Source organism: Littorina saxatilis, linkage group LG9 (genome assembly GCF_037325665.1).
Source record: "Littorina saxatilis isolate snail1 linkage group LG9, US_GU_Lsax_2.0, whole genome shotgun sequence".
Classification (NCBI taxonomy): domain Eukaryota; kingdom Metazoa; phylum Mollusca; class Gastropoda; order Littorinimorpha; family Littorinidae; genus Littorina; species Littorina saxatilis.
Genome location: NC_090253.1, coordinates 21,642,621 through 21,667,603, shown reverse-complemented (window position 1 = coordinate 21,667,603; position 24,983 = coordinate 21,642,621). Strand labels below are relative to the sequence as shown.

The following is a 24,983-nucleotide window of genomic DNA, read 5'->3' as shown; positions in this document are numbered from 1 at the left end:
AGAGAGAGACATGCAGACAGACAGACATACAAACAGACACACAGACACAAAGACAGACAGACATAGAGAAAGAGAGAGAGACACACAGACAGACAGACATACAAACAGATAAAGCGGGAGCAAACCCAAACAAATCAGGATAGCTGTCATTATAAATTCTAACAATATTCAACAATAATTAAAACAGAGCTATTCTTTTTATCAAAGAAACATGTATTCATTTTAACCCGGCGAATACAAAATGTTAGTAACTGTTTCGTGCGCCTGTAGTAACTGGTCACGCATGGGCAGTATCGCGGCCACACAAAGAAGGGACAATGGTCAAACGGCAATAACCTGACACGTGCACCAGATGTTTTGTGTGAATTTAATTTTCTCTTTTTTCACATTAACAGACGAGGGTGGACGAGGGCACTAGGTGGGGCCGCGGGGGTACTGATGAAAGATGCTCTCTTGATGATTACATTTCATTTGTGCCGGTGCGATGTACTCTATGACATATGTGGGGTTGATAATCATTAAAAGGTATCACTGTTGTCCTCATCTTTAAGCCTGTCCATCCTTCTCTGTTTGAAAATGTGATTGCATGTTTAGTTGGTTGTTGGCTGCAGTTGTGCTGCAGTGTGAACGGCAGACAGAGGAGTTTCTCAAAGCTCCGCTGCCTTTCAAAGTTTGATGCACTGAACTGCGAGAAGAGTGTTGATTTGTGTTTTTAACAAGTTGTCGGCAACTGGCAGCCACAACAAACTCGCTGTGGTGTCGCTCGACCAGTATCCCTTTTGGTACACTCTCTGGACAATAACGAATAACTATTTTTCGCGTTCGATTCGGCATTTGCTCTCTAACAGCAGCAACGATACGTAATAAAAGCTTTTCTTACCTTCCTTCTCTGGTACATTTTAAGGGGCTTATTGTCCGTCAGGTCTTAAATTGCCTATATTGGACATGAATTGGTTTATACGATTCGAGTTTTACGCTCTCACGGCTTTTTGATGTTTGCCTGTTTAGGTGGTATCAGCCATCTGCACTTATGGTGGAATGACCAAGATCTTTAACGTGCCATTGTGGTGACACGGGGGTGGGAGATGGATACCGTCTCTGGGTCTGCACATAAAGTTGACCCGTGTCCTTCCTTCTCCTTTCCCATACTCGGTGATACTGGATGACCTGTTCGGTTGCAAAATGCTTGGCTTTGATAGCCTAAAAGTTTAAATCTTTTACTTGAATTTGCATTCACTTTTTCCATTGTTTGTTTTCACACCTGACTGTGTTCTCCGCTCGTCGATAGAATTTTACAGTCTCCCGGCAGCAGACAGATTCATCTGTCGCATTTCTTACACTTCATTCCCTCTTAATCCATATCTGAACAGCAACATAATATTACTGTTTACCCGGCTGTACTGTGAGTAATTTCTAGGGTTTTGACATTCCTCGTCACAGCAAAATTAAATCTTACAGACGACAAATTAACGTCCTTATTCGCCTCCTTGTACAAAAGAGTGTATTAAAAACGAAATTGAGTAGAGACTTTGACCGAGACTTGAGTTGAAATTGACAATCAAATCAAGGGAGGTATTCTACAGATGACAAGGGCATGACTGCGAGGAATGACTTTCATCAATATTTTGTAGTTAGAGCAGTTGAGTCCAAAACAAAATGTAAAAATGTCTTCTAGTAATTCACGAGTTGACATCATATTTAATCCTGTAAAGTTTCGATTTTTTTCTCGCGAATGTAAGGAACAATTGATATTTCCTTCTTTCCTGTCTTCTTTTTTGTATGAAAATAATTCCAGAATGTGTGACTTACAACGATTTAATAGATGATACTGTTCTGTTGCGAAATGCTTGGCTTTTATATCCTGTCTGATTGTTTTATCCTCTTGGAAAATGGACGGCTCTTTCTAAGGCCAAAAAAAAAAATAGGTGTGGTTACGGTAACATAGCCAAAAAAAATAGGGTAGGTAGGTAGGCAATCACTTTTTTTTTTTTTACTTTTTTTTCTAATGTGTACAAATTAAACCTACCGTACTTTCCGGGTGACAATGGCTTCGTTATCTAAGACGCACCCCCTTCTTTAAAAAAAAAAATTGTAATCCAGTCACCCATTGGACGCAGGGGGCCAATAGGGCGCACCAAAATGACCCAGTTTATGCCATGAGAGGTGGTTCTCCTGTCATATCTGAGAGAGGAAACACTTCCTGCATCGGGGTCAGTGACCGGTCAGTGACCGAGTTTAACAGAGTGGAAATCTGTGTGTGCGGCCAGATCAAAGGCAGGGCAGTACCTAGTAGCTGAAACATGCATTATCACAAGTTGTTTGACTGGTACTCAAGCGGTCTCTTTGATTTTTTTCGTATTTCATACACGGATTAGGCGCTTCGTTATACAAGACGCAGGGGTCGAACTCGAGGAAAAAAGTCGCGCCTTATGACCCGGAAAGTACGGTACTTGACAGGGAAATAAGTGTGCGACACGGGCGCTTTCGCTTTCATTGCGTTTTTTGCACTGGTTTTTTTTTTTTTAATTTTTTTTTTTGACAAATGTAAGAAAAAGTTATAGGATCGGCCCCTAAAAATAGGGTAGGTCGGGTTACCGTAACCACACCTATTTTTTTTTAGGCCTAACGTTAGAATCGATTCTTAAACTACACAGTCTCAGAACAAGGTTCAGTGCGTAAATGCAAATTTTGATGTTGTGTACTTATGGTGCTGATTCTGATGTTGCTGCTACCAGTGACCGTGCTATTGCTGCCTCCGAATCAGTGAAAGTTAAAAGGTTACAATACACTTCAGAAAAAAATCATTTATAAAGTTATTATTTGGTCGTCAAGGAAAATGGGCCGAGTAATACATACAACGTCTTTCTTCTCGCCAAAATCAATGTACGTCAAGGGAACATAATTAATCACAAAGCGTATTGACAGTCACGCAATGGAGGATACAGGGCATATATCCAGCAAGCAATGGTGGAGTTGGAGCTGATCCAATGAGACCTTATCCATTTTTGGTCGTGTATAGTGTGCTAATATTGGTGGGGTGGGGTTTTATTCGTATTGAATGCTTGTTCAGCCGTCAAACAAACAGGATTTCGAGAGGCACATAGCGACACCAACAAAGTTTTCATCGTAACTCGACAGTGGCCATAAAACGTAATTAACATTCATCTGGTTCTCCAACAGGTTCCCACCCGGGCCTGTGTCGTCACAAGCTCTCATCCCATGCTTTCCGTCGCTTCGCACACCCATCATGGCGCCTCGCATCATGCCGGAAGTCGCCTCCCGGATGTTAATGTGTCCACCCTCTGCGCCTGCGCACACGTTCTGCTTCTCACGCGCTGACCTAGATTTCGTGTTGTACGGCTTCAGTTGTCCCTCGTCTTCCCAGGCAGGGAAGGCTCACGCCATCAGTGGACTGAGGGTCGGGGAAGTTGGACATGGTAGGTTAAAGGATAGTGGATGGATCAGGGCTGGATGGATAGTGGGCGCGGAGGGGGAGGGGGGTTAAGGTTGATTGGTGGATGGATTAGAAAATGTAAGTTTTACGCCCTCACGGCAAAGCCATTAGGGGCATGTTACCCGGGAAAACCCGGCTTTGTATGAAAATAAAAAATAAAAATGCGGGGGGGTGGGGGGATTTAGACAGCTGGCTGCCGGCTTGGTGGATGGATGGATGGATTGATGACTAAGTCGGTGGGCGTGTACAAACAACGTTACCAAATTAAATCCAAGCTAAAAAACTTCTGCAACACACGTATAAACGGAGTGGTCAAAAAGTAGTCAAGCAGTGGTCAAGCAGAGCAACATTGATATGATTAATATTTAATTGCGGGTCAAGGCGTCGTTTGATGAATATGTGTTTCATAAAATAAATGATTATGAAGGATTAGACATGTTTTTCTCACCTTTTCTGTCGTAACACTACAGAAGCGTGGGTGATACCAAACCCTCAGAGGACACAAATCAGACACATGCGTTATATGAAACCACAATTGGATCCTTTACAAGTAGAAGATGATCCACGTGTGATGAAACCCATTCTGTTACAGGACTGGAGAAGCTGCTACCCACCCGACCGGACCTTATGGGGACAGCAATACCCATGTTTGGCTGGAAGGTCAACAGAGCTGATCCTCCCGTACACGATCTGCCTCAAGGTCAGCAAAATTAATTGTCGCCACGCTCATAAGATATAACTCCCTATGTCATTTTTATTTTATTTTATAGTTTTGAGAAAAACACAAACATGTTTTGGTTTCTGCACAATCTGCCTTTCTCATTTTAGTTATAAGTTGCAAACTGCCTATCTCGAGTGGTTGACAGCGGTATACTCGTGAGATAAAGAGTTGACAGCAATATTTGAACCAGCTGAACTGCATGATGCATAACAATCTCAAAAAAGCTTTTTCATACCTTCACATTCTCCGAACAAATCTGCAAGTATTCAAACGCAAAAGTGCTTAACACATAAACGAGAACGGCAGTTTTGCTTTCGTAACCGTGGCAATGGTTTACGATGGTCTGAGAGTGTATACTCTCTAACACATGACAGGTACCCTTCCAGTAGCTTCCCCTGCAGTCTCACTGCAGAAATTTCTAACACTGAGTTAGGTATTTTTCTTATGGGCGTGACGTTGTAATGGATGTGGAAATGACATTGCCCATTCTCATACATGATTGGTTTTTATACTTATTGATTTAAACGGGAAGCTACATCGTTGCACTGTTGACATACCCGTCGTTTCTTTTCTTGGTGTTGTTGTCGTCATCGTCGTTCTGTACACATGCAGTTGGGCGTGATTTCTTTTCTATTCCTCAAGCTTCGTTCGGAGCTCTGCATCACAGCAAGATAGCCGCGTTTACATGAAAGATTTCTTTGTTTCTTTGTTTTTTTGTTTCTCTTTGTTTTGGGTGGGTTTTTGTGCGTCAAGAAATTTTCGGACTTTGGCTAAAAAAAACTATAATTTTGCATATGGTCAGTGTCATGTTTTGGTATTATTTCTTTTGTTTCCAGAATTATCCATCACCCAGTCCTGTCTTGCTGGCGTCATTCATCATGGCGTATTTAACCGAGCTGACGTCATAAGAAAGGGGGTGAAATACGGACCTTTCAAGGGCAAGGTAGTGAACACCAGCGAAATCAAGACCTTTGACGACAACAGCTACATGTGGGAGGTAAATAGAACAGCAGTTAATTGCCAGTTTTTCTGTCTTTCGGTGTTGTTTTTTTGTGTGTTCTTGGTAGTGTTCATATTTACGGGATTTTTGTTATTGACACTCTTCCTCTGCCTAGCTGATCCTCAGCCTTTTCTCCTTCTCCTCCTGGACATCATCATCATCGTCGTGGTCGTCATCATTATATACCACCATCCATATCCTCACTGTTTCCATTCTTTCTGCTTTGTTTTGTTGTCTGATCTAAAACGTCACCTCTATTTTTGGTCCTTTTTCGGATTGGAATAAACCTATGCAGATATACACCAAATTGTCTCATTGCAAGACATGTGACTCAAATTATGAGTCCTATACTAAACTTCATTTAATTATTTTATGGCACTGTTCTTATAATAACTATTATAGCTTGCTGCCCGCTTTACTGTGGTGCGTGCATAAATTATCAAAACAATACGGGTGCTTATGTTTTTCTCTCAATATTCATTTTTATTTCCTTAAATTTGGTTTCATAATTGTTTCATATCCTTTATACTAATCTCTGTGTCTTTACTCGTATCCTTCCTCTTCGTCTTCTTGTACATGCATCTCACGAATACATCCTTATTCCAATAGATATTCGTTGACGGGCGTCTCAGTCACTTCATAGACGGTCGAGGTGCGGCCGGAAACTGGATGTCTTACGTGAACTGCGCGCGCAACCAGGCGGAACAGAACCTCGTTGTGGCACAGGAAGGGGAAGAACTGTTTTACGAGGTGTCGCGTGACGTACCCCCTGGGGAGGAGCTGCTGGTGTGGTACAGTGAGGAGTATCTACAGTTCATGGGCATTCCGGTCAGCTTGAAGTCTACCGTGCTGGACAGTGGGGCAGAGAAAGGAGACATCGAGAGTGAGTTGTGCAGAGATAGTGTATTTTGTGTGAGTGTGTGTGTGTGTGTGTGTGTGTGTGTGTGTGTATTTGTCTGTGTGTGTGTGTGTGTATGTGTGTGTGTGTATGTGTGCGCGCGCGCATGTGTGTGAGTGTGTGTGTGTGTGTTTGTGTGTGCGCGCATGTGTGTGTGTGAGTGTGTGTGTGTGTGTGTGTGTGTGTGTGTGCGTACATGTGTGTGTGTGTGTGCGTGATCAATTCAACGTAAACTCGTTTACAGTGACTTTTCGGTTATAGCGAAATTCCTAACCGAAGCCAGGACCTTTTTCACTCGCATAATCACTTTTTGTACAGCTGTGCTTAATCACAAGTTGACATTTGTTTTGTAGCTCACTTAAGCTCAGTTCACTTACCTAAAAAAGAACACATTATTTTCTGTTCCAAAATGACCAGAAACTCGAACTGCTTACTCGAAAAGGTCGAGGCCACAGCTCAGTCGCTGGAACGTCTGGCCTGAAAAAAACAAAAAACCAGTGAGTACTTGGTGTGGATTCAGCCCCAAGTTCGGCGTAGGATTTACTTCCCAGAGTCAACTTTTTGCACACTGTTCTGTTCTTTGTCCGAACTTAACCCCAACCTTCCCCTGTACACGCATGCGCACGATAAAGATCTCAAGCCACAACAAAAGTCTCGGGGCTAATGAAACACGAATACCAGCACCAGCATTGTTCATTATCTCGATACTCTGTGACTGGCCTTTTGTCGGCGAGTCGAAGTAGGCAGCCACATTAGGCTTGTTCGAACAAAACTATCAGCATTATTTAAGCGTATTACCGTAGCGAGTCTCTCATTTGGCGTTGCAAGCGCTGTTCTTAATTTGTGGATTCAAGAGCACTTAATGTTTTATCATGCAGAACGAAAAAATTAACTGAAAAAACACGAAAATGGATTTCGGGCCTTTCATTTCCACAATTCAAGATCGTTTGACTGTATATCCTTTCGAACTCAGTGAGCACAGTTGACCTTTTACTAACACGATTTAAAAAATAAAAAGGGTTGGATATTAATTTCTGGCGGAAAATGTTATACTATTACATTTTCTTGTTTTCCAAAATACGGACCATTAATTAGAACATATTGATGCAAATTCCTCGACATAATTTCCTTGACAACCACTCTCTCTCTCTCTCTCTCTCTCTCTCTCTCTCTCTCTCTCTCTCTCTCTCTCTCTCTCTCTCTCTCTCTCTCTCTCTCTCTCTCTCTCTCTCTCTGTTATGTCTCTTCAACTCTGTCTTTGCCTCTCTCCCTCTCTCTCTCTCTCTCAGTTCCTGTCTGTCTCTCTGCCTCCCCCTTTCTCTCCTGCCTCTCTCTGTCTCTGTCTCTGTCTCTCTGTCTGTCTCTCTCTCTCTCTCTCTCTGTCTCTCCCCCCCCCCCCCCCTCTCTCTCCCCCCCCCCCCTCTCTCTCTCTCTCTCTCTCTCTCTCTCTCTTGTAAAACTCACCTCTGCGCGAAGCTCTTTGATGATTCTCTATTCGCTCCGCTTCGTTGAACACTCTCTTGCTAAAAGAGCTGTTGGCGGGTTTTTAGCAACAATTTTCCCCTGAACTAAACAACGTTCGCAACTGCTTCCCTTGTGATGTGATGTGGTCGATAAGCTAAGGGGGAAAAGACAATCAGATATCTAAGCACTCTCAGCAAATTACTTTTTTTGTTTTTGCCCTTCTGCCTTTGGCATCTCAATCTGTGTTATCGCCAAGGTATTGTACTGCAGCACTTTCGATTACGGCAGGATATGCGATGCCTTTTGTTTAAAAAAAAAAATTAAAAAAATTAAAAATTAAAAAAATCTCTCTTTTGCTGATGGGTTTCTTACTGGGGAGTGAGATGAGAATGCTGCGATTATTTTAGCTTAACAGATAGCTAGTTAGTACAGGTAGAAGAGCAGGTAAAGTGTTTTGGGTGTCTTTGTTAATTTGTATTGTTATAGGTCTTCCATTCAGTTCAACCGCAAGCTGTTGGTGAGTTTTACTGATATCAAGTAGCATCTTTGTTTGTATGATTTGTGAAAGACATGATAAACACAACGACATACTACTTTTTTTTTAATGATTAGGTTAAAAAGGCGCGAAAAAAAGAAAGAAAGAAAGACAAGTACAAGACAGAGGGAGAAAGGAAGGACACAATGAAGAACGAGGAGGAGAAAGAGGTGTGGAGACTGACTGACTATTAGGGTTTAACGTCCTCTTAGACCAACTGGTCTATATTGGGACAGGTATTGGTAACACGTTGAAGATATGGTGTGATACTTTGATTCGAACAAGCCCGCTGTGGCTGTCTTCTTCGACACACCAGCATTGGGTTTGTCTCGTCAAAGTATCGAAATACGATCATGATAATCGGAGACGAGAGATGATGTATGCGTGTCTTCGTGTTTTCCAAGCCCTGAGACTTTCGCTGTGAACGTGGGATCTTTTTCGTGCGCATGTGTGTCACACGGGGGTGTTCGGACACCGAAGAGAGTCTGCTCAAAGTTGACTCCGAGAAATAAATCTCTCGCCGAACGTGGGGATCGAACCCACGCTGATGGCGACCAACTGGCTACAAAGCCAGCGCGCTACCAACTGAGCTAGGTCCCCGCCCAGGTGTAGAGAAGGAAATAGATAGAGAGAATGGTTCAAGATCGAGCACACATGTAAAACAAAATACATAAGCAGGTGAGAGGAGAATGAAAAGGAAGAGAATGGAGAACAGCACTAAAAACAATTCACCCTCGGACTGTGCACGTGATTTTAAAAAGGTAAGGAAGTTCAGAAGAAGAAGACGAAGAAGAGGCTGAAGAAGAAGAAGAATATGGGACAAGTGGCTGGTAAACGTTGAGAAAATGTCTCTCCCCCGCTCCCGTTCAGCTGTTCTCTTTTTCTGTTCCGCACCTCTCTCCAACTCATTCTTCTCTCCAGTCCATACTCCGATCCTTTTTATATTTAGTCAAGTTTTGACTAAATATTTTAACATCGAGGGGGAATCGAAACGAGGGTCGTGGTGTATGTGTGTGTGTGTGTGTGTGTGTGTGTGTGCGTGCGTGCGTGCGTGTAGAGCGATTCAGACCAAACTACTGGGCCGATCTTTATGAAATTTTACATGAGAGTTCCTGGGATTGATATCCCCGAACGTTTTTTTCCTTTTTTCGATAAATGTCTTTGATGACGTCATATCCGGCTTTTCGTGAAAGTTGAGGCGGCACTGTCACGCCCTCATTTTTCAACCAAATTGGTTGAAATTTTGGTCAAGTAATCTTCGACGAAGCCCGGGGTTCGGTATTGCATTTCAGCTTGGTGGCTTAAAAATTAATTAATGACTTTGGTCATTAAAAATCGGAAAATTGTAAAAAAAAATAAAAATTTCTAAAACGATCCAAATTTACGTTTATCTTATTCTCCATCATTTGCTGATTCCAAAAACATATAAATATGTTATATTCGGATTAAAAACAAGCTCTGAAAATTAAATATATAAAAATTATTATCAAAATTAAATTGTCGAAATCAATTTAAAAACACTTTCATCTTATTTCTTGTCGGTTCCTGATTCCAAAAACATATAGATATGATATGTTTGGATTAAAAACACGCTCAGAAAGTTAAAACAAAGAGAGGTACAGAAAAGCGTGCTATCCTTCTTAGCGCAACTACTACCCCGCTCTTCTTGTCAATTTCACTGCCTTTGCCATGAGCGGTGGCCTGACGATGCTACGAGTAAAATGGCATTGCGTTTCATTCTGTGAGTTCGACAGCTACTTGACTAAATATTGTATTTTCGCCTTACGCGACTTGTTTTCCTTATTCCTGACCTTTTGTCTTTAACAAATGGTGGTTTCCAACTTTATGGTCCAAATCCCGATCCGCCTTAAACCCCAGAGCATAGCCTCTTTCGCGGCGCTGGGTCGTATCCAGGCGGATCTTTGTGGGGCGGGTTTAGATGGAACGGGAATGGGACCTTTGGGACGCGGGTTCCCTCTGAAGGGATGTTTAGCATCTGATCAGGGCTCTCGTAAACCACCCGCCTTTCCCCTTCTCTTGCTCTTCTGCCAGTGTCCTTTTTGGGGGTTGCTTCTTGTTTGTAATGTTTAGTTTTAGAGGACTCGGCCTCTTTGAGCGAAAGGTGAGAAATGATGGCGTGATTTTTAAGTTTCTTTGAGTTTCATTGTATCTTTTTACATTTAGTCAAGTTTTGACTAAATGTTTTAACATAGAGGGGGAATCGAGACGAGGGTCGTGGTGTGTGTGTGTGTGCGTGTGTGCGTGTGTGTGTGTGTGTGTGTGTGTAGAGCGATTCAGACTAAACTACTGGACCGATCTTTATGAAATTTGACATGAGAGTTCCTGGGTATGAAATCCCCGAACGTTTTTTTCATTTTTTTGATAAATGTCTTTGATGACGCCATATCCGGCTTTTCGTGAAAGTTGAGGCGGCACTGTCACGCCCTCATTTTTCAACCAAATTGGTTGAAATTTTGGTCAAGTAATCTTCGACGAAGCCCGGGGTTCGGTATTGCATTTCAGCTTGGTGGCTTAAAAATTAATTAATGACTTTGGTCATTAAAAATCTGAAAATTGTAAAAAAAAATACAAATTTATAAAACGATCCAAATTTACGTTTATCTTATTCTCCATCATTTGCTGATTCCAAAAACATATAAATATGTTATATTCGGATTAAAAACAAGCTCTGAAAATTAAATATATAAAAATTATTATCAAAATTTTTTTCGAAATCAATTTAAAAACACTTTCATCTTATTCCTTGTCGGTTCCTGATTCCAAAAACATATAGATATGATATGTTTGGATTAAAAACACGCTCAGAAAGTTAAAACGAAGAGAGGTACAGAAAAGCGTGCTATCCTTCTCAGCGCAACGAATACCCCGCTCTTCTTGTCAATTCCACGGGCACTGCCTTTGCCACGGGCGATGGAGTGACGATGCTACGAGTATACGGTCTTGCTGCGTTGCGTTGCGTTCAGTTTCATTCTGTGAGTTCGACAGCTACTTGACTAAATGTTGTATTTTCGCCTTACGCGACGTGTTTTTCTTCTTATTACATTTAGTCAAGTTTTGATTTTCTTTCTTTTTTCCGTTGGTTCTATCTTTCAAAATATATGCAGAGCGTTTAAAAAATAACTTAATTATAAACTTACACGCGTAAACATGTAACTCTACCCGCGGGATTTTCTGCCATAGTTTCAGAAACAACTCTTTTATTTCTCTCTCTCTCTCTCTCTCTCTCTCTCTCTCTCTCTCTCTCTCTCTCTCTCTCTCTCTCTCTCTCTCTCTCTCTCTCCCCCCCCCCCCCCCTCCAGTGTCCGTCAGACTTTGAATTAATCAATCTTCCCCTCTATCTGTATACGCTAGCTCTTCCTTGTCTTCTCTTTCTAGACCCTGAAGCAGATCATTACGTTTGAATCACAGGCCTGACCTTAGAATGTGCACACCAAAACATTTATTTTTTATTTAGTTTCTGTAATTACTCAGCAATAATTGTTACAACCTGCTGTGTATCGCACTAGGGTTCTTTTGCGTTTCGCAAAACCTGACCATTCAGCCACCGATCACATCAGGTACCTTTTCTCAAGTCCAGCTTGTTTATTGGGACCTAAGATTTGGACCCCAGAAAAAAAGTTATCGCGTGCGTGTGGTTTTTATGGCGAGGATTTCTTCATTAGTGGCCGAGATTTGGTGTCCCATGCTAAAAAGCTAAGCTGGAAAAAGGATGTATTTTGTGCCGCACGTTCCCTCTTGGTCAACCTTCATCAGATGTTAATGACAACACTATTGTGCGGAGTTTTGTCGTAATTGGGCTGCAACGGTCGTAACTTTGTTTTAAGGAACTAGGACCTGCCACCACCTTATCTTTTTTCGCACTTTTTATCCCCTCCCAAAAAAGGCGCGGGGGAAGACGGGGGGGGGGGGGGGGGGGGGGGGTGGGGGGGGGGGGAGGGGGGGGGGGGGGGGAGAGAATGGTGTTAAAGCAATTGCGGCCATGGAATGACATTGTTTGTTTCTCTGTTTGCTTGTTTAATTTTTATATTTAGTCAAGTTTTGACTAAATATTTTAACATCGAGGGGGAATCGAAACGAGGGTCGTGGTGTATGTGCGTGTGTGCGTGTGTGCGTGTGTGTGTGTGTGTGTGTGTGTGTGTAGAGCGATTCAGACTAAACTACTGGACCGATCTTTATGAAATTTGACATGAGAGTTCCTGGGTATGAAATCCCCGAACGTTTTTTTCATTTTTTTGATAAATGTCTTTGATGACGTCATATCCGGCTTTTCGTGAAAGTTGAGGCGGCACTGTCACGCCCTCATTTTTCAACCAAATTGGTTGAAATTTTGGTCAAGTAATCTTCGACGAAGCCCGGACTTCGGTATTGCATTTCAGCTTGGTGGCTTAAAAATTAATTAATGACTTTGGTCATTAAAAATCTGAAAATTGTAAAAAAAAATAAAAATTTATAAAACGATCCAAATTTACGTTTATCTTATTCTCCATCATTTGCTGATTCCAAAAACATATAAATATGTTATATTCGGATTAAAAACAAGCTCTGAAAATTAAATATATAAAAATTATTATCAAAATTAAATTGTCCAAATCAATTTAATAACACTTTCATCTTATTCCTTGTCGGTTCCTGATTCCAAAAACATATAGATATGATAGGTTTGGATTAAAAACACGCTCAGAAAGTTAAAACAAAGAGAGGTACAGAAAAGCGTGCTATCCTTCTTAGCGCAACTACTACCCCGCTCTTCTTGTCAATTTCACTGCCTTTGCCATGAGCGGTGGCCTGACGATGCTACGAGTAAAATGGCATTGCGTTCAGTTTCATTCTGTGAGTTTGACAGCTACTTGACTAAATATTGTATTTTCGCCTTACGCGACTTGTTGTGTTTTAAGAACAGCTTATAATATCAACCATTTCTTAAAGGAAAAGTCCAAGGTTTAGGGTCACTTTCGATATGTTGACCCTTTTAATTCATCAACCACAAATGCGTGTGTAAAAATGAACACAGAAATCCAAAAAGTATACTTTGACTCGTTTTTGGTTGTTCTGAATCGTTCCATCGCGCGCGCAGTCTTGGCTCATGACCTTGTGCACATACGTGTGCTACGTCACGAGCCTTGAACAACAAACATGGCCGGCTCAAGCAGTGAGGAAGACAAGTGGAATACGGACCGGTTTTCAGCCAGCCTGAGGTTTTAGCGTGCCCGTTTGAGCCTCTTCGTCGTCAAAATGCTGGTGAGGCCACAAGGAACTGCTTGAAACAGAGCCAGCATAAGCAGCAATACGAAATGGTATGTGATTCTCTTTGTTGTGATGTTGACACACTACTAGTCCGTACCTCTTGCATGCTAGATCGAAGTCAGGTGTGTTTTTCACAGATCAGTTGATGTGCTTCCACAGATCTGTAAGCATGTAAAGATTATTGATTCATGCTATTATTTCAGGCATCTGATGTTGTTTATTTTCCTATAAAGGATTTCGTCCTTGAGCTGCCCAGTTTAGAATAAATGTTTCCACAGTGATGTTCACACGCGACTATCCTTATTTTCTCTTGGAATTCTGAGTAATTCTTCAGTCACACAACGAAACATGTAGACAGCAAGTTAACATTGCGCAAAGCCTGTTTCTTGCGGACAAAACTGCAATTATCCTGGTATTTTTATTTGCGACAGTAAGACACTACATGACATCGACACCACTAGACTAAACAGTGAAACTTTTTTGAAATGGCGGTGGGCTGCTTTCATGTGCTAATACTAATAGTGATCCTGACATTTTTCTTGCGAAACGGTCAAAGGGAAGTAATAAATGAATTTAGTTTTTTAAACGAGCACACGTGATTTCCGATCTCAAACTAGATCTGAAATCATAAGATTTTCTGAGCAGTGGTGAAACGCTGATGGCTAGTGATATCGCAAGCCGTTTTGGAAGCAAATAAGCACTGTCAGACATATGCTCAAACACGATTACAGCAGTTCAAACTTTTTGATCATTGATTTTTAGGAGTACGCAATATCGGACAGTCACACTACAAAAAGACAATGCCTTAGTGCATAGATCCTATTCTCAAACGTCACGAACAGACAGTACGTTGCTACTATTTTACTGTAGTAACAAAACCTCACAGTCCCATTAAAAATGTGTGGTGTGTGCCGAAAAGCAACCATATGAGATTCAGTCAGTGGGACCCTGAATCTACCTGGGGTTAAATCGGGTTATTGACTCTCATTACATGAATTTTTAAACTGAATATATACATTACATGTACTACTGTTCGTGTTGTTTTTGTGATCCAGTGCAATTTCTGTGTATACCTTAGAATCTCAAGGTAATTTTTGAACGGGGCATACAGATGATACATGTTGCCATGATCACAGAGTGATACGTGTATTTTACTTATCAGGTGTCAGTGCAGAAACTCCAAGAGGGAACGAAATTCAAATATCTGGAAAACCTGGATGAGGAGATAGACAGCCTAACAGCACATCCTCCTATGTTTGCTCGGACATCTACTACCTTCAAACTGCATACTATGCGTACACACAGGAATATGGACGACTCAACACTGATCAAAATGGGTAAGTAACACAACACAAACAGATGATTTCCATTATGATAGATTTATTTATCTGAAAGTAAAATTGACAACAGAGTGTACAATTTGTTTTCAAATACGAAAATATCACATGGGGTTAAAAAAACAAACATCATATATCATTAAAACTATTCTTTATTTCTAAACACATACATATATATCAGCATAGTTTATTCATGTAAACATCCTCATTTTGGTTCCCAGTCTATCTGAAATCAAGGTAAGATATATGCCCAAAAAAATAGCGATCACACAGTGCTTCAGCATGAATTTGAAAACCTGCTCTACGTCACATAGACACAGTGTGTCTTATGATTCTATCCACCCTCTCCAAACAAACACGTACACGTTTTCTCTGGTACGAATGTCTTAAAAGCTCAAACTAAGCTGCTGTTTTATTCTGTCTTGCTTTGCAGGAAATACAGGCACGTCGCTTACCCATAACAGGCAGCTGGTGCGCTAGCGAGTGGGGTTTCTCGGCAGAAGCATCAGAGTACCATTACCAACCTGTGCAGTCAAAACAATCAGAAATACTTTCCCAAACGGATGAAGAGTGGGGTTCAAACTCCCTGAGCTACAGAAGGCTGAAATATACTTTTACAAATCGTGTGACTGTGTTGAACAGATTCCTGCATGGTTTGAAGATGATACTGGGTTGTCACGTGGTCCGGTACATGGTTCACATTCTGCAACATTTTGTTCCAGACTTTTTCCACTGTTGGTCTACTCCTGCATCAGGTAGTCAGCCCATGAGCCGGTCAGCATAGCCTGTGTCCAGTATTGTCCGTTTGCCTGTTGCCTGAAACATGGTTGTTTGGAAGTAACTAACGATCTCTGCACACATTTTAACATGTGAATAAGAACAGAAAAAGTTTGTCAAAAGTATACATAGTTTAATTTGCATTTACTTCAAGGCCAGACTTTCTTCTCGTTCATTATTTCTTCATAAAGATTCTGGAAATTAACAAAATGTTTCCCCCTATCAAGGCCTCCTAACTTTTTGACTCACATGCGAAGCAAAAGTGAGTCTATGTACTCACCCGAGTCGTCCGTCCGTCCGGACGTCCGTCCGGAAAACTTTAACGTTGGATATTTCTTGGACACTATTCAGTCTATCAGTACCAAATTTGGCAAGATGGTGTATGATGACAAGGCCCCAAAAAACATACATAGCATCTTGACCTTGCTTCAAGGTCAAGGTCGCAGGGGCCATAAATGTTGCCTAAAAAACAGCTATTTTTCCCATTTTTCCCATTTTCTCTGAAGTTTTTGAGATTCAATACCTCACCTATATATGATATATAGGGCAAAGTAAGCCCCATCTTTTGATACCAGTTTGGTTTACCTTGCTTCAAGGTCAAGGTCACAGGAGCTCTTCAAAGTTGGATTGTATACATATTTTGAAGTGACCTTGACCCTGAACTATGGAAGATAACTGTTTCAAACTTAAAAAATTATGTGGGGCACATGTTATGCTTTCATCATGAGACACATTTGGTCACATATGATCAAGGTCAAGGTCACTTTGACCCTTATGAAATTTGACCAAAATAAGGTAGTGAACCACTAAAAGTGACCATATCTCATGGTAGAAAGAGCCAATAAGCACCATTGTACTTCCTATGTCTTGAATTAACAGCTTTGTGTTGCATGACCTTGACCTTGGGTCAAGGTCACATGTATTTTGGTAGGAAAAATGTGTAAAGCAGTTCTTGCTAGGTTTAGCTGAAGGTCAAGGTCATGTAAAGGTCAAGCATGTGAGTCGTATGGGCTTTGCCCTTCTTGTTCCTGTGTAAACTGAGCCTTCGCAGATCTGATATAGTGAGCAAAGACCTGCATTTTTTTTAAACGTGTTCAGAGGCCTTGAAATGGTTAAACATTTTGTTTATTTCAAGTAGTCTTTATGAAGAAAAAGTTAACAATAAGGAAGGAAAATGGGTTGAAATGCAAATTAGATTCCTTTTGACGAACTTTTTATGTTCTTCTTCACGTGTTACATTATGCGAACGTAGATCGCAAGATATTTTCGAAAAAATTCATAGATAAGCCAATCTGCAAACGGACACAAATTCACAATATTTATGAAGCCAATAAATTTGACTCAAGAACAAAGCTTATGTGTTTGAGGTGATGTGCATGGGTATGAATGTTGAATGAGTCCGTCAAAGATACCCTCCATGTCGCCTTACAGTGGAACCTACCATTAAAATTATACCACCTTAAATTACCTCGCTCTTTCAAATGTACTGCTTAAACTTCTTGAACATGCAACTCTTGCTGTCTACCATAAAGACCATCAGGTCAACAACATACTCGTGAATGTTTTGTTTTGGTCTATAATTAAACATTTCAGAAAATATCCTTTTTTTATATTTTTTTTATTCGGAAGCATACTAACTTTATTTGAAACTACTTCGACAGATATAGTTTTGCAGGTTGACGGGAGGTGAGTTAAGAAAGGAATTCAATCCATATGTCGCTCAGCACAGAAAGCATAAACTTGTACTTGTTTTCATAATGTATTAATGTATTTGGATGGTATCTGTCAAAGACACTGTCTCGTTTTTTGCAAAGCTAGAATAAGGCACTCATTTTCAAAACAAAAATCTTACGATGAATGGCACGTTGGTTTTCTCCTGTGGTGATTCTGGACGGTAGGAACAGGACTGGTCAACAGTTGCGTTGTGATCACGGAGAACCGGGAAATCTGGAATGGTCACGGTGTCAGTGTCTAGTGACCTGTTCTGACCAGTGGCCGTGAGTGATGATGAAAGGTCTGGAAGTAAAAGAAGAGAGAAAATGAGTGTGAGTATAAATCAATTCGAAAGTATGCTTCTGATCTATACAGTACACTGAACATTTAGACACCCTCTGGAAGTCGTCTGGATGTGTATCCATGTTGTAGCAATTAGACTGGTTTTGCGTCTCTCAGTCAATGCAGAAAGATTAATTCCCTGCACAATTCGTAATCTTCTTGTCTCTAGCATGCAGGTGTCTGTTTACCTTACCGGTTGCACATCCACCAACAATTTAGATCTGGTAAAAATAGCATTAAACCATGATTCCAGCAAACGCTGCCAATTTCATGAATTGATATCAGGGGATAGTTTGCGACTGAATAGAATAGATAACGTGACACACGCATTGTCTTACGTGTCCACAACCCTGACTACTTTTTACTCTTACTCTTAGCTCAGCTCAGACCGTTCTGTAACTCTGTAGATCTAGCCTGTGGCGCATCTGTACTCCAGCGAATATCAGCTGGACCCAGACACACTGTTCTGCACCAATTCGTATTCGCTGCGCAGCAAAACAATGTTTACGTATGCATGAAAATAAAAGCATGTACTCTGACCTTCAACGCATTCCTTCTTGTGAGATAATCCGCTGTTCGTATGTCGCCTCGGAGTTTCGATGGCTCGTCGTAATACTGCCCTCTCCGGACTTTTATGAAGGGAAGACACTGCCAGTGGTCAAAACATTTGTTTCAGGGATGAAACGCCAACTTTTGTGCTGCAGAAAAATGGCGAAATCTGTGTCCAGAAAGTGCCCGACACTTTGAAATCTGCACGCTTGTGCTGCACACATCTCTTCCATTTCCACAAGAGACTCAGAGTTTTATGAGGGAAAGTGTGCTATGAAATGCCTGGGGACATTGACGAGTTGTTGCAGTTTGCGGCTGCTCTCCACCGAGGCATTCTTTTCGGGCATACAGTGGTGACTTTTCTGTGTGAAAATCAAGCTGGTACTAGTGGTAGAATCAACACAATAACTTGTGACGTCACAGTGCACCGACGTCACAGTGCACCGAAAACCACGTGACCACTACTTGACCCCAGGCGACTTGTCTTGGTTAGCCCCGCAACACTAAATCTTCAACTACAACAACAACAATTTTTTTTCAATTTTTAAAATATTTTTCCAGAGATGTTTGTAACATTTGGCATTCGATTTTCAAGTTTTTGGACATATTTAAAAACCTTGGACTTTTCCTTTAAGTTTACGTCTTTAATTTTGGTTTGGTCAAATGTACGTGTGAGTTAAATTGTGATAAGTAGTCCGGAACAGACAGTTGTACTGAAATTTGAGCATAAAATAACAGAAAAGCCATGTCCCTTTGCTTTCAACTGCCTGTCCTTTTTTTTTTTTAAAGGCATGTATTGTTTGTCTGTACTTTCAGGTAGTGAGGGCTACAATTGTGAGCGATGCGGCAAGGTGTTTGCTTACCAATACTACAGAGACAAACACCTCAAGTACACAAGATGCGTTGATCAAGGGGACCGAAAGTTTCCGTGCCATCTCTGTAGCAGGTACAGCTGCAGAACGTTAGAACACAGACAGACACTTTCTCAAACACACACACACACACACACACACATACACACACCCACACACATACACATGTACTTTCTCCAACACACACACACACACACACATACACACACACACACACACACACACACACACACACACACACACACACACAGTAAGGCTGTTGGGGTCTATGTCGACCAAAAGAATGGGATTCACTGTTGGTCGAGTTCCTGTATGTGGATTCTCTGTATACCTAAGACTTTAAAATTGGCAATCTTGTATACAGGGAATACCACAGGGTGTAGTTCCTATAGCGTTTTGCTAATATCAATGAAAGTCACGTGATGCTTAGCGACATCGTTAGAATTTGATGTTTTTCGATCTTTTTTTGATATTTCTTAGAAATTCGAGTATGGTTTGCAAGTTTTATTGAAAAACTGCACCCTGTGGGATTCCCTGTGTACTAGATTGCCAATTTTAAAGTCTTAGGTATACAGGGAATCCACCTACAGGAACTCGACCTACAGAGAATCCCACGCTTTTGGTCGACATAGACCCCATCAGCCACAGTAAGGAGGCGGAAGTCGAGGAACAGAATGAAAACAAAACTGGAATGTTCTGGTGGACACATATCAAGTAGCGCAGTTTCACCAATAGCTTCATGCAAAGTTGCGTTGTTCTTAGGACAGGCATACTCCATTAATTATGGGCTGGAATGCATAGAAGTATTACGTTGGGTGTCCCACTAAACAAGCGAAGTCTCGGGAGGGGAGTTGGTTTATGAAAAAGGACCTTTTTGCAAGTTTGCTGTGTACAATTAGCAATGGTGTATTTTGCTCATTGCGGCCTTCTCTGTTAAACTTTCTAAGGCAAAAAAAAATAGGTGTGGTTACGGTAACTTAAAAAAAAATAGGGTAGGAAGGTAGGCAATTTTTTTTAAAACTTTTTTTTCTAATGTGTACAAATTAAACCTACTTGACAGGGAAATAAGTGTGCGACTCGGGCGCTTTCTCTTTCATTGCGTTTTCTGCACTCGTTTTCTTGGTGTTTTTTGTTTTGTTTTGACAAATGTAATAAAAAGTTATAGGGTCGGCCCCTAAAAATAGGGTAGGTCGGGTTACCGTAACCACACCTATTTTTTTTTAGGCCTAATGAATGCGACGTCCTTCTGTCCCAGATCCTTTGAGAAGCGGGATCGGCTTCGTATTCACGTTTTGCACGTGCACGAGAAGCATCGACCTCACAAGTGTGCTGTGTGCGGCAAGTCTTTCAGCCAGTCTTCCAGTCTCAACAAACACATGAGGGTAAGTGGTTTGCACTGGCAATCAAGGAAGAATGGGTTTCATGAAAATAAAATAACGCTGGGGACCCAGGGTTCCGCGGTGATTTGGATTGCCTGTTTGCAGCTGACGGGAGAAAAAATGACATACAAAACGCAAAACAATATCAGCACATTAACAAACAAACAAACAAACTTAACTATGAATGTACCATTCTTCTGACATGTACACGTAACATTTTCTGTTGATTCTGAATACCTGTTCAGAGCTTTGCATTTACTTAGTTGAGAACGGGCCCCGAAAGAAAGAAAAACATGCAGCACGCAAGAACACGTTCACTAAGACACCGATTCAGTCATTTGCCACGAGTTTTGTTTGTTTGTTTGTTTGTTTGTTTAACGCCCAGCCGACCACGAAGGGCCATATCAAGGCGGTGCTGCTTTGACATATAACGTGCGCCACACACAAAACAGAAGTCGCAGCACAGGCTTCATGTCTCACCCAGTCACATTATTCTGACACCGGACCAACCAGTCCTAGCACTAACCCCATAATGCCAGACGCCAGGCGGAGCAGCCACTAGATTGCCAATTTTAAAGTCTTAGGTATGACCCGGCCGGGGTTCGAACCCACGACCTCCCGATCACGGGGCGGACGCCTTACCCCTAGGCCAACCGTGCCGGTTTTGCCACGAGTACACAGAAGGAAAGGGTCGTATGTGTATATACAATGTAGATATATACATGCGCATAAACTGCAGCAAATGCTTGAATTTAGGATGGGGAATTTTAGCATTGCACACAAACTGAATTAACATCCCTGGAAAAGTCTTCAATAGGTCACTCGAAGAAAGACGGAAAAAAAGAAAATCGAAATGGAAAAATAAGAAAACAAATTAGCAATGGTTCAGATGAACAGTGGAGAAAAACAGTTACTGTTCGCAGGCATAAAAAGACAAGAAACGTATGTTACTGGAACGTTTAATCTTTTTTTTTTAACAAAAGAAGACATTTACAAGTACATCGACCTTATGGTCTTTGTAGTGGAAAGACAAATAGGCCTAATTATGCGACAAATGAAGCGAACACTTATTTCTGAAAGCGTTGGTTGTGATTAGACTCGGGCAAGATGGTTAGATTTAAAAAATTAAAAGTTCCAGTAATTTACCATTCTTGTTGTTTGATTCTTGATTTTGCAGCTTTAGCAGTGTACGAGTCTGTTGTTGGACTCGTGCGTATGCAATTTGCGCAACAATCGTTTAAAGTAAAAAATATGTCTCTAGCTCTGGGTGTTTGTTTTAGGTACACAGCGGAGAAAGACCCTATAAATGTGTGTACTGCAGCAAAAGCTTCACAGCCTCCAGTATACTACGAACACATATAAGGCAACATTCTGGAGAGAGACCATTTAAAGTAAGTATACACTCGATCGCATGTAAAGTGCAGACCTCCTTCCATGCAATAATCAGATGGTTGGGAAAGACACCGATATCTTTTCTTTCAAACCTTGTTCGTTCCGTGTTGCGTCTGCTTTTTGTTGTCTTTTGTGTTCTTGTTTTTCCTGATGAAGCTTCCATAAGCGAAAATTCGTACCGTCTTGTCCCGTTCTTGTATTGGTGAGTACAGTATTCCTTTGTTTTTTAACTTTGTTCATCTTACCACAGTCACTTCGTTGTTTAGATACCGATATCTTTGTTAAATTAATCATGCGAAGCAACAGCATCTACATCAAAGGCACAGTAAGCCTCCCGTAAACCATCACTGAGCTCCCCGAGCCTATACATACAGTGCAAGCATACTTCGCATTATAACCACTTTATGTCCCTAATAGGCACTAGTTCATGTGAGGACGTTTTCTTTTTCTTTATTTGGTGTTTAACGTCGTTTTCAACCACGAAGGTTATATCGCGACGGGGAAAGGGGGGGAGATGGGATAGAGCCACTTGTTAATTGTTTCTTGTTCACAAAAGCACTAATAAACAAGAAATTCCTCCGAGGTAGGAAAAACACCCCCGTCCTGACCATTCTCACTGCCACCAACTGAGAAGGTTATTTCCCTTTGACCATTAATATGTCCCTCTATAAGTCCTTGTAGAATCTTAATCCACCAATAACTCCCTAACCGTGTGTTTGACTGGTCCCAATTTTTGTAAGGACCGTCTCAGGAATGTATAGAACCTGTTCACCAAGTTTGGTGACGATCGGTTCGTTCATTCTTGAGATCTATATGCGAACACAAACACACACACAAACAAACAAACAAACACATCGACCGAATCCTATACACACCCCTATACCGGGGGTGTAAAAATTTGCTACAGGGGCTTGCAACGTAGTACAATGTACTACCTTACTGGGAGAATGCAAGTTTCCAGTACAAAGGACTTAACATTTCTTACATACTGCTTGACTAAAATCTTTACAAAAATTGACTATATTCCATACAAGAAACACTTAACAAGGGTAAAAAGAGAAACAGAATCCGTTAGTCGCCTCTTACGACATGCTGGGGAGCATCGGGTAAATTCTTCCCCCTAACCCGCGGGGGTGTGTGAGGACGTTAAGCTTAAGTTAGCATAGCATAGCCATTTGAACCTTCACCGAACGGGAATTTCCTGGCTGCTGTCTGTCGAGAGTGAGACATTTTCAAAGAATTTATTTTCGTGGACTATCCGAACGGACTATCAGGCGCCTCGTTTTGATGCTAGACCTAACTTTTAAAATCTAAATAATAAATTGACAGCTTGTTACACAAAAATTCTTAAATCATAAAATAATTCTATTTTCATTAAGACAAGATCAGTACAATTCGAAGTTTTGAAAGCTTAAAAAAAGAAAAGCCCGGAAACGTGTCACGCAAAACGTCTTTCTCGTAGCAGACGACGGTTCTGCATAGCGCCAGTTCCTCTGAACGGTCAACCGCCACCGCTCTAGTTCGTATGACTTTCAGCCGCTTGTTGCGTTTTAGATTCAGAGGTACACAACAACGTGCTATTGCAGATAAGCTTACAGCGAGTCGCATTGAAATCACAAACTGACGACTAAATTGGGAAAAAAAGGAAACTTGATCACACGGGTTCACGATGGCTCAGGGGTAAGATAAACCACGCAAAAAATAAATTCTTTGAAAATTGCTCGCTCTTTACGGAGGGCACCTAGGATGTTCTCAAGCGGTGAGTGTTTAAATGAAAGGGTGTTTGTACTGTGTGTAAAAGCCTGTGATGGATTACGGGAGGCTGACTGTGCCTTTAAAAGAACACTGCTGCAAATCGTAGCCAATTAAGGCTAGACTGTTAAATTCGTGAACAATAACGGAAGGACGTATGCGCGAAGAACACAAGACAAGACAATAGTTAGTGAAGGCTGGGTGGAGCTGGCGCCTTCGACAGAAAGATGCACTTACTAGACAAACGACTTTCATCATCAATTTTGGCAAAGCAATCTTCGACGAAGGCCAGACTTTGGTATTGCATTTCAGCTTGGTGGCTTAAAAAATGATTAATGAATATGGTCATTAAAAATCGGAAACTTGTCATTAAAATTACTTTTTTATTAAACGATCTAAAAACAATTTCATCTTATTCTTCGTCATTTTTTTTATTCCAAAAACATATACATATGTTATATTTGGATTACAAACAAGCTCTGAAAATTAAAAATATGAAAATTATGATTAAAATTAATTTTCCGAAATCGATTTAAAAACAATTTCATCTTATTCCTTATCGGTCCCTTATTCAAAAAAACATATAGATAAGATATGTTTGGATTAAAAAGAAACTCAGTACGCCAAAAAGAATAGAGATACAGAAAAGCGCGACCATTACCGCACAATTCTGGCTTGTCGATTTCACTGCCTTTGCCACGAGCGGTGGACTGACGAAACTACGAGTATGCGGTCTTGGTGAAAAAATGCAGTGCGTTCAGTTTCATTCTGTGAGTTCGACAGCTTGACTAAATGTTGTTATTTCGCCTTACGCGACTTGTTTCATTTTTGCAAAACAAAATGTTCATCAACAAAAACCACAATATGTTAATGTACAGTAATTATGAACTTATTCGTTAACCGGCAGTCTTTTTGATTTTTGCTGAGTACTGTACATTATAATACTGTGGTTCAAGTTTTGCGGAACACTTCCCAAGCAACCCATGCCTAACCGATTGGACGCATCTTAAGGGCAGAATATACCTGCGCAGTTTCAGCGGCACAGACGACGCACTGCATATTATTGATGCTGCGATAGGGATTATGACGAGTACCTGGCCTGTTTTCCTTTCACGCAACGTGTAGCGGGCTGGGATAAGCTGCAGTGCGTCGTCTGTCCTGCTGAAGTTACATAGGCGAGCACCAGGCCTTTCTAGTTTTGGTTGATTACAACTTTACTGCATCTTTATAGAGAGATCAAAGTGTTAAAATTCGACAAAAAGCACACATTCATTGTGAAATTCATGTTGCAGTGCAAATTTTGCGGCAAAGCCTTTGCTTCCCACGCAGCACATGACAGCCACGTGCGACGCACGCACGCACGTGACAAGCCCTTCACGTGCAGACTGTGCTTCATGGACTTCTCTCACCAACTGGAGCTGACAGTGCATCTTCAGTCACACGGAGGTTGGTGTTTGAGTGGGTCGCGTTAAAAGATACAGCACATGCCATTGAAACGATATTCAGTCAGCCATCTCAGATTTGCCCTGAATT

General features: G+C 41.2%; 1 protein-coding gene and 1 long non-coding RNA gene across 2 annotated transcripts in view; both read left to right on the top strand.

The window, feature by feature from the left end:
* The window catches only part of LOC138977126 (PR domain zinc finger protein 14-like), a 35,101-nt gene that overhangs the window by 8,927 nt on the left and 1,191 nt on the right, over window positions 1–24,983 (top strand). The window contains exons 2-9 of the mRNA XM_070350036.1: window positions 3,181–3,437; window positions 4,047–4,154; window positions 5,012–5,172; window positions 5,785–6,058; window positions 18,872–19,001; window positions 20,183–20,309; window positions 21,587–21,697; window positions 24,743–24,896. Of these exons, the coding sequence (XP_070206137.1) occupies window positions 3,181–3,437; window positions 4,047–4,154; window positions 5,012–5,172; window positions 5,785–6,058; window positions 18,872–19,001; window positions 20,183–20,309; window positions 21,587–21,697; window positions 24,743–24,896 (1,322 nt within the window). The remainder of the gene's footprint in view (window positions 1–3,180; window positions 3,438–4,046; window positions 4,155–5,011; window positions 5,173–5,784; window positions 6,059–18,871; window positions 19,002–20,182; window positions 20,310–21,586; window positions 21,698–24,742; window positions 24,897–24,983) is intronic.
* Window positions 13,049–16,804, top strand: LOC138975586 (uncharacterized). Its single transcript, XR_011458687.1, has 3 exons — window positions 13,049–13,387; window positions 14,500–14,674; window positions 15,108–16,804. It is a non-coding gene; the product is annotated as an uncharacterized lncRNA (long non-coding RNA).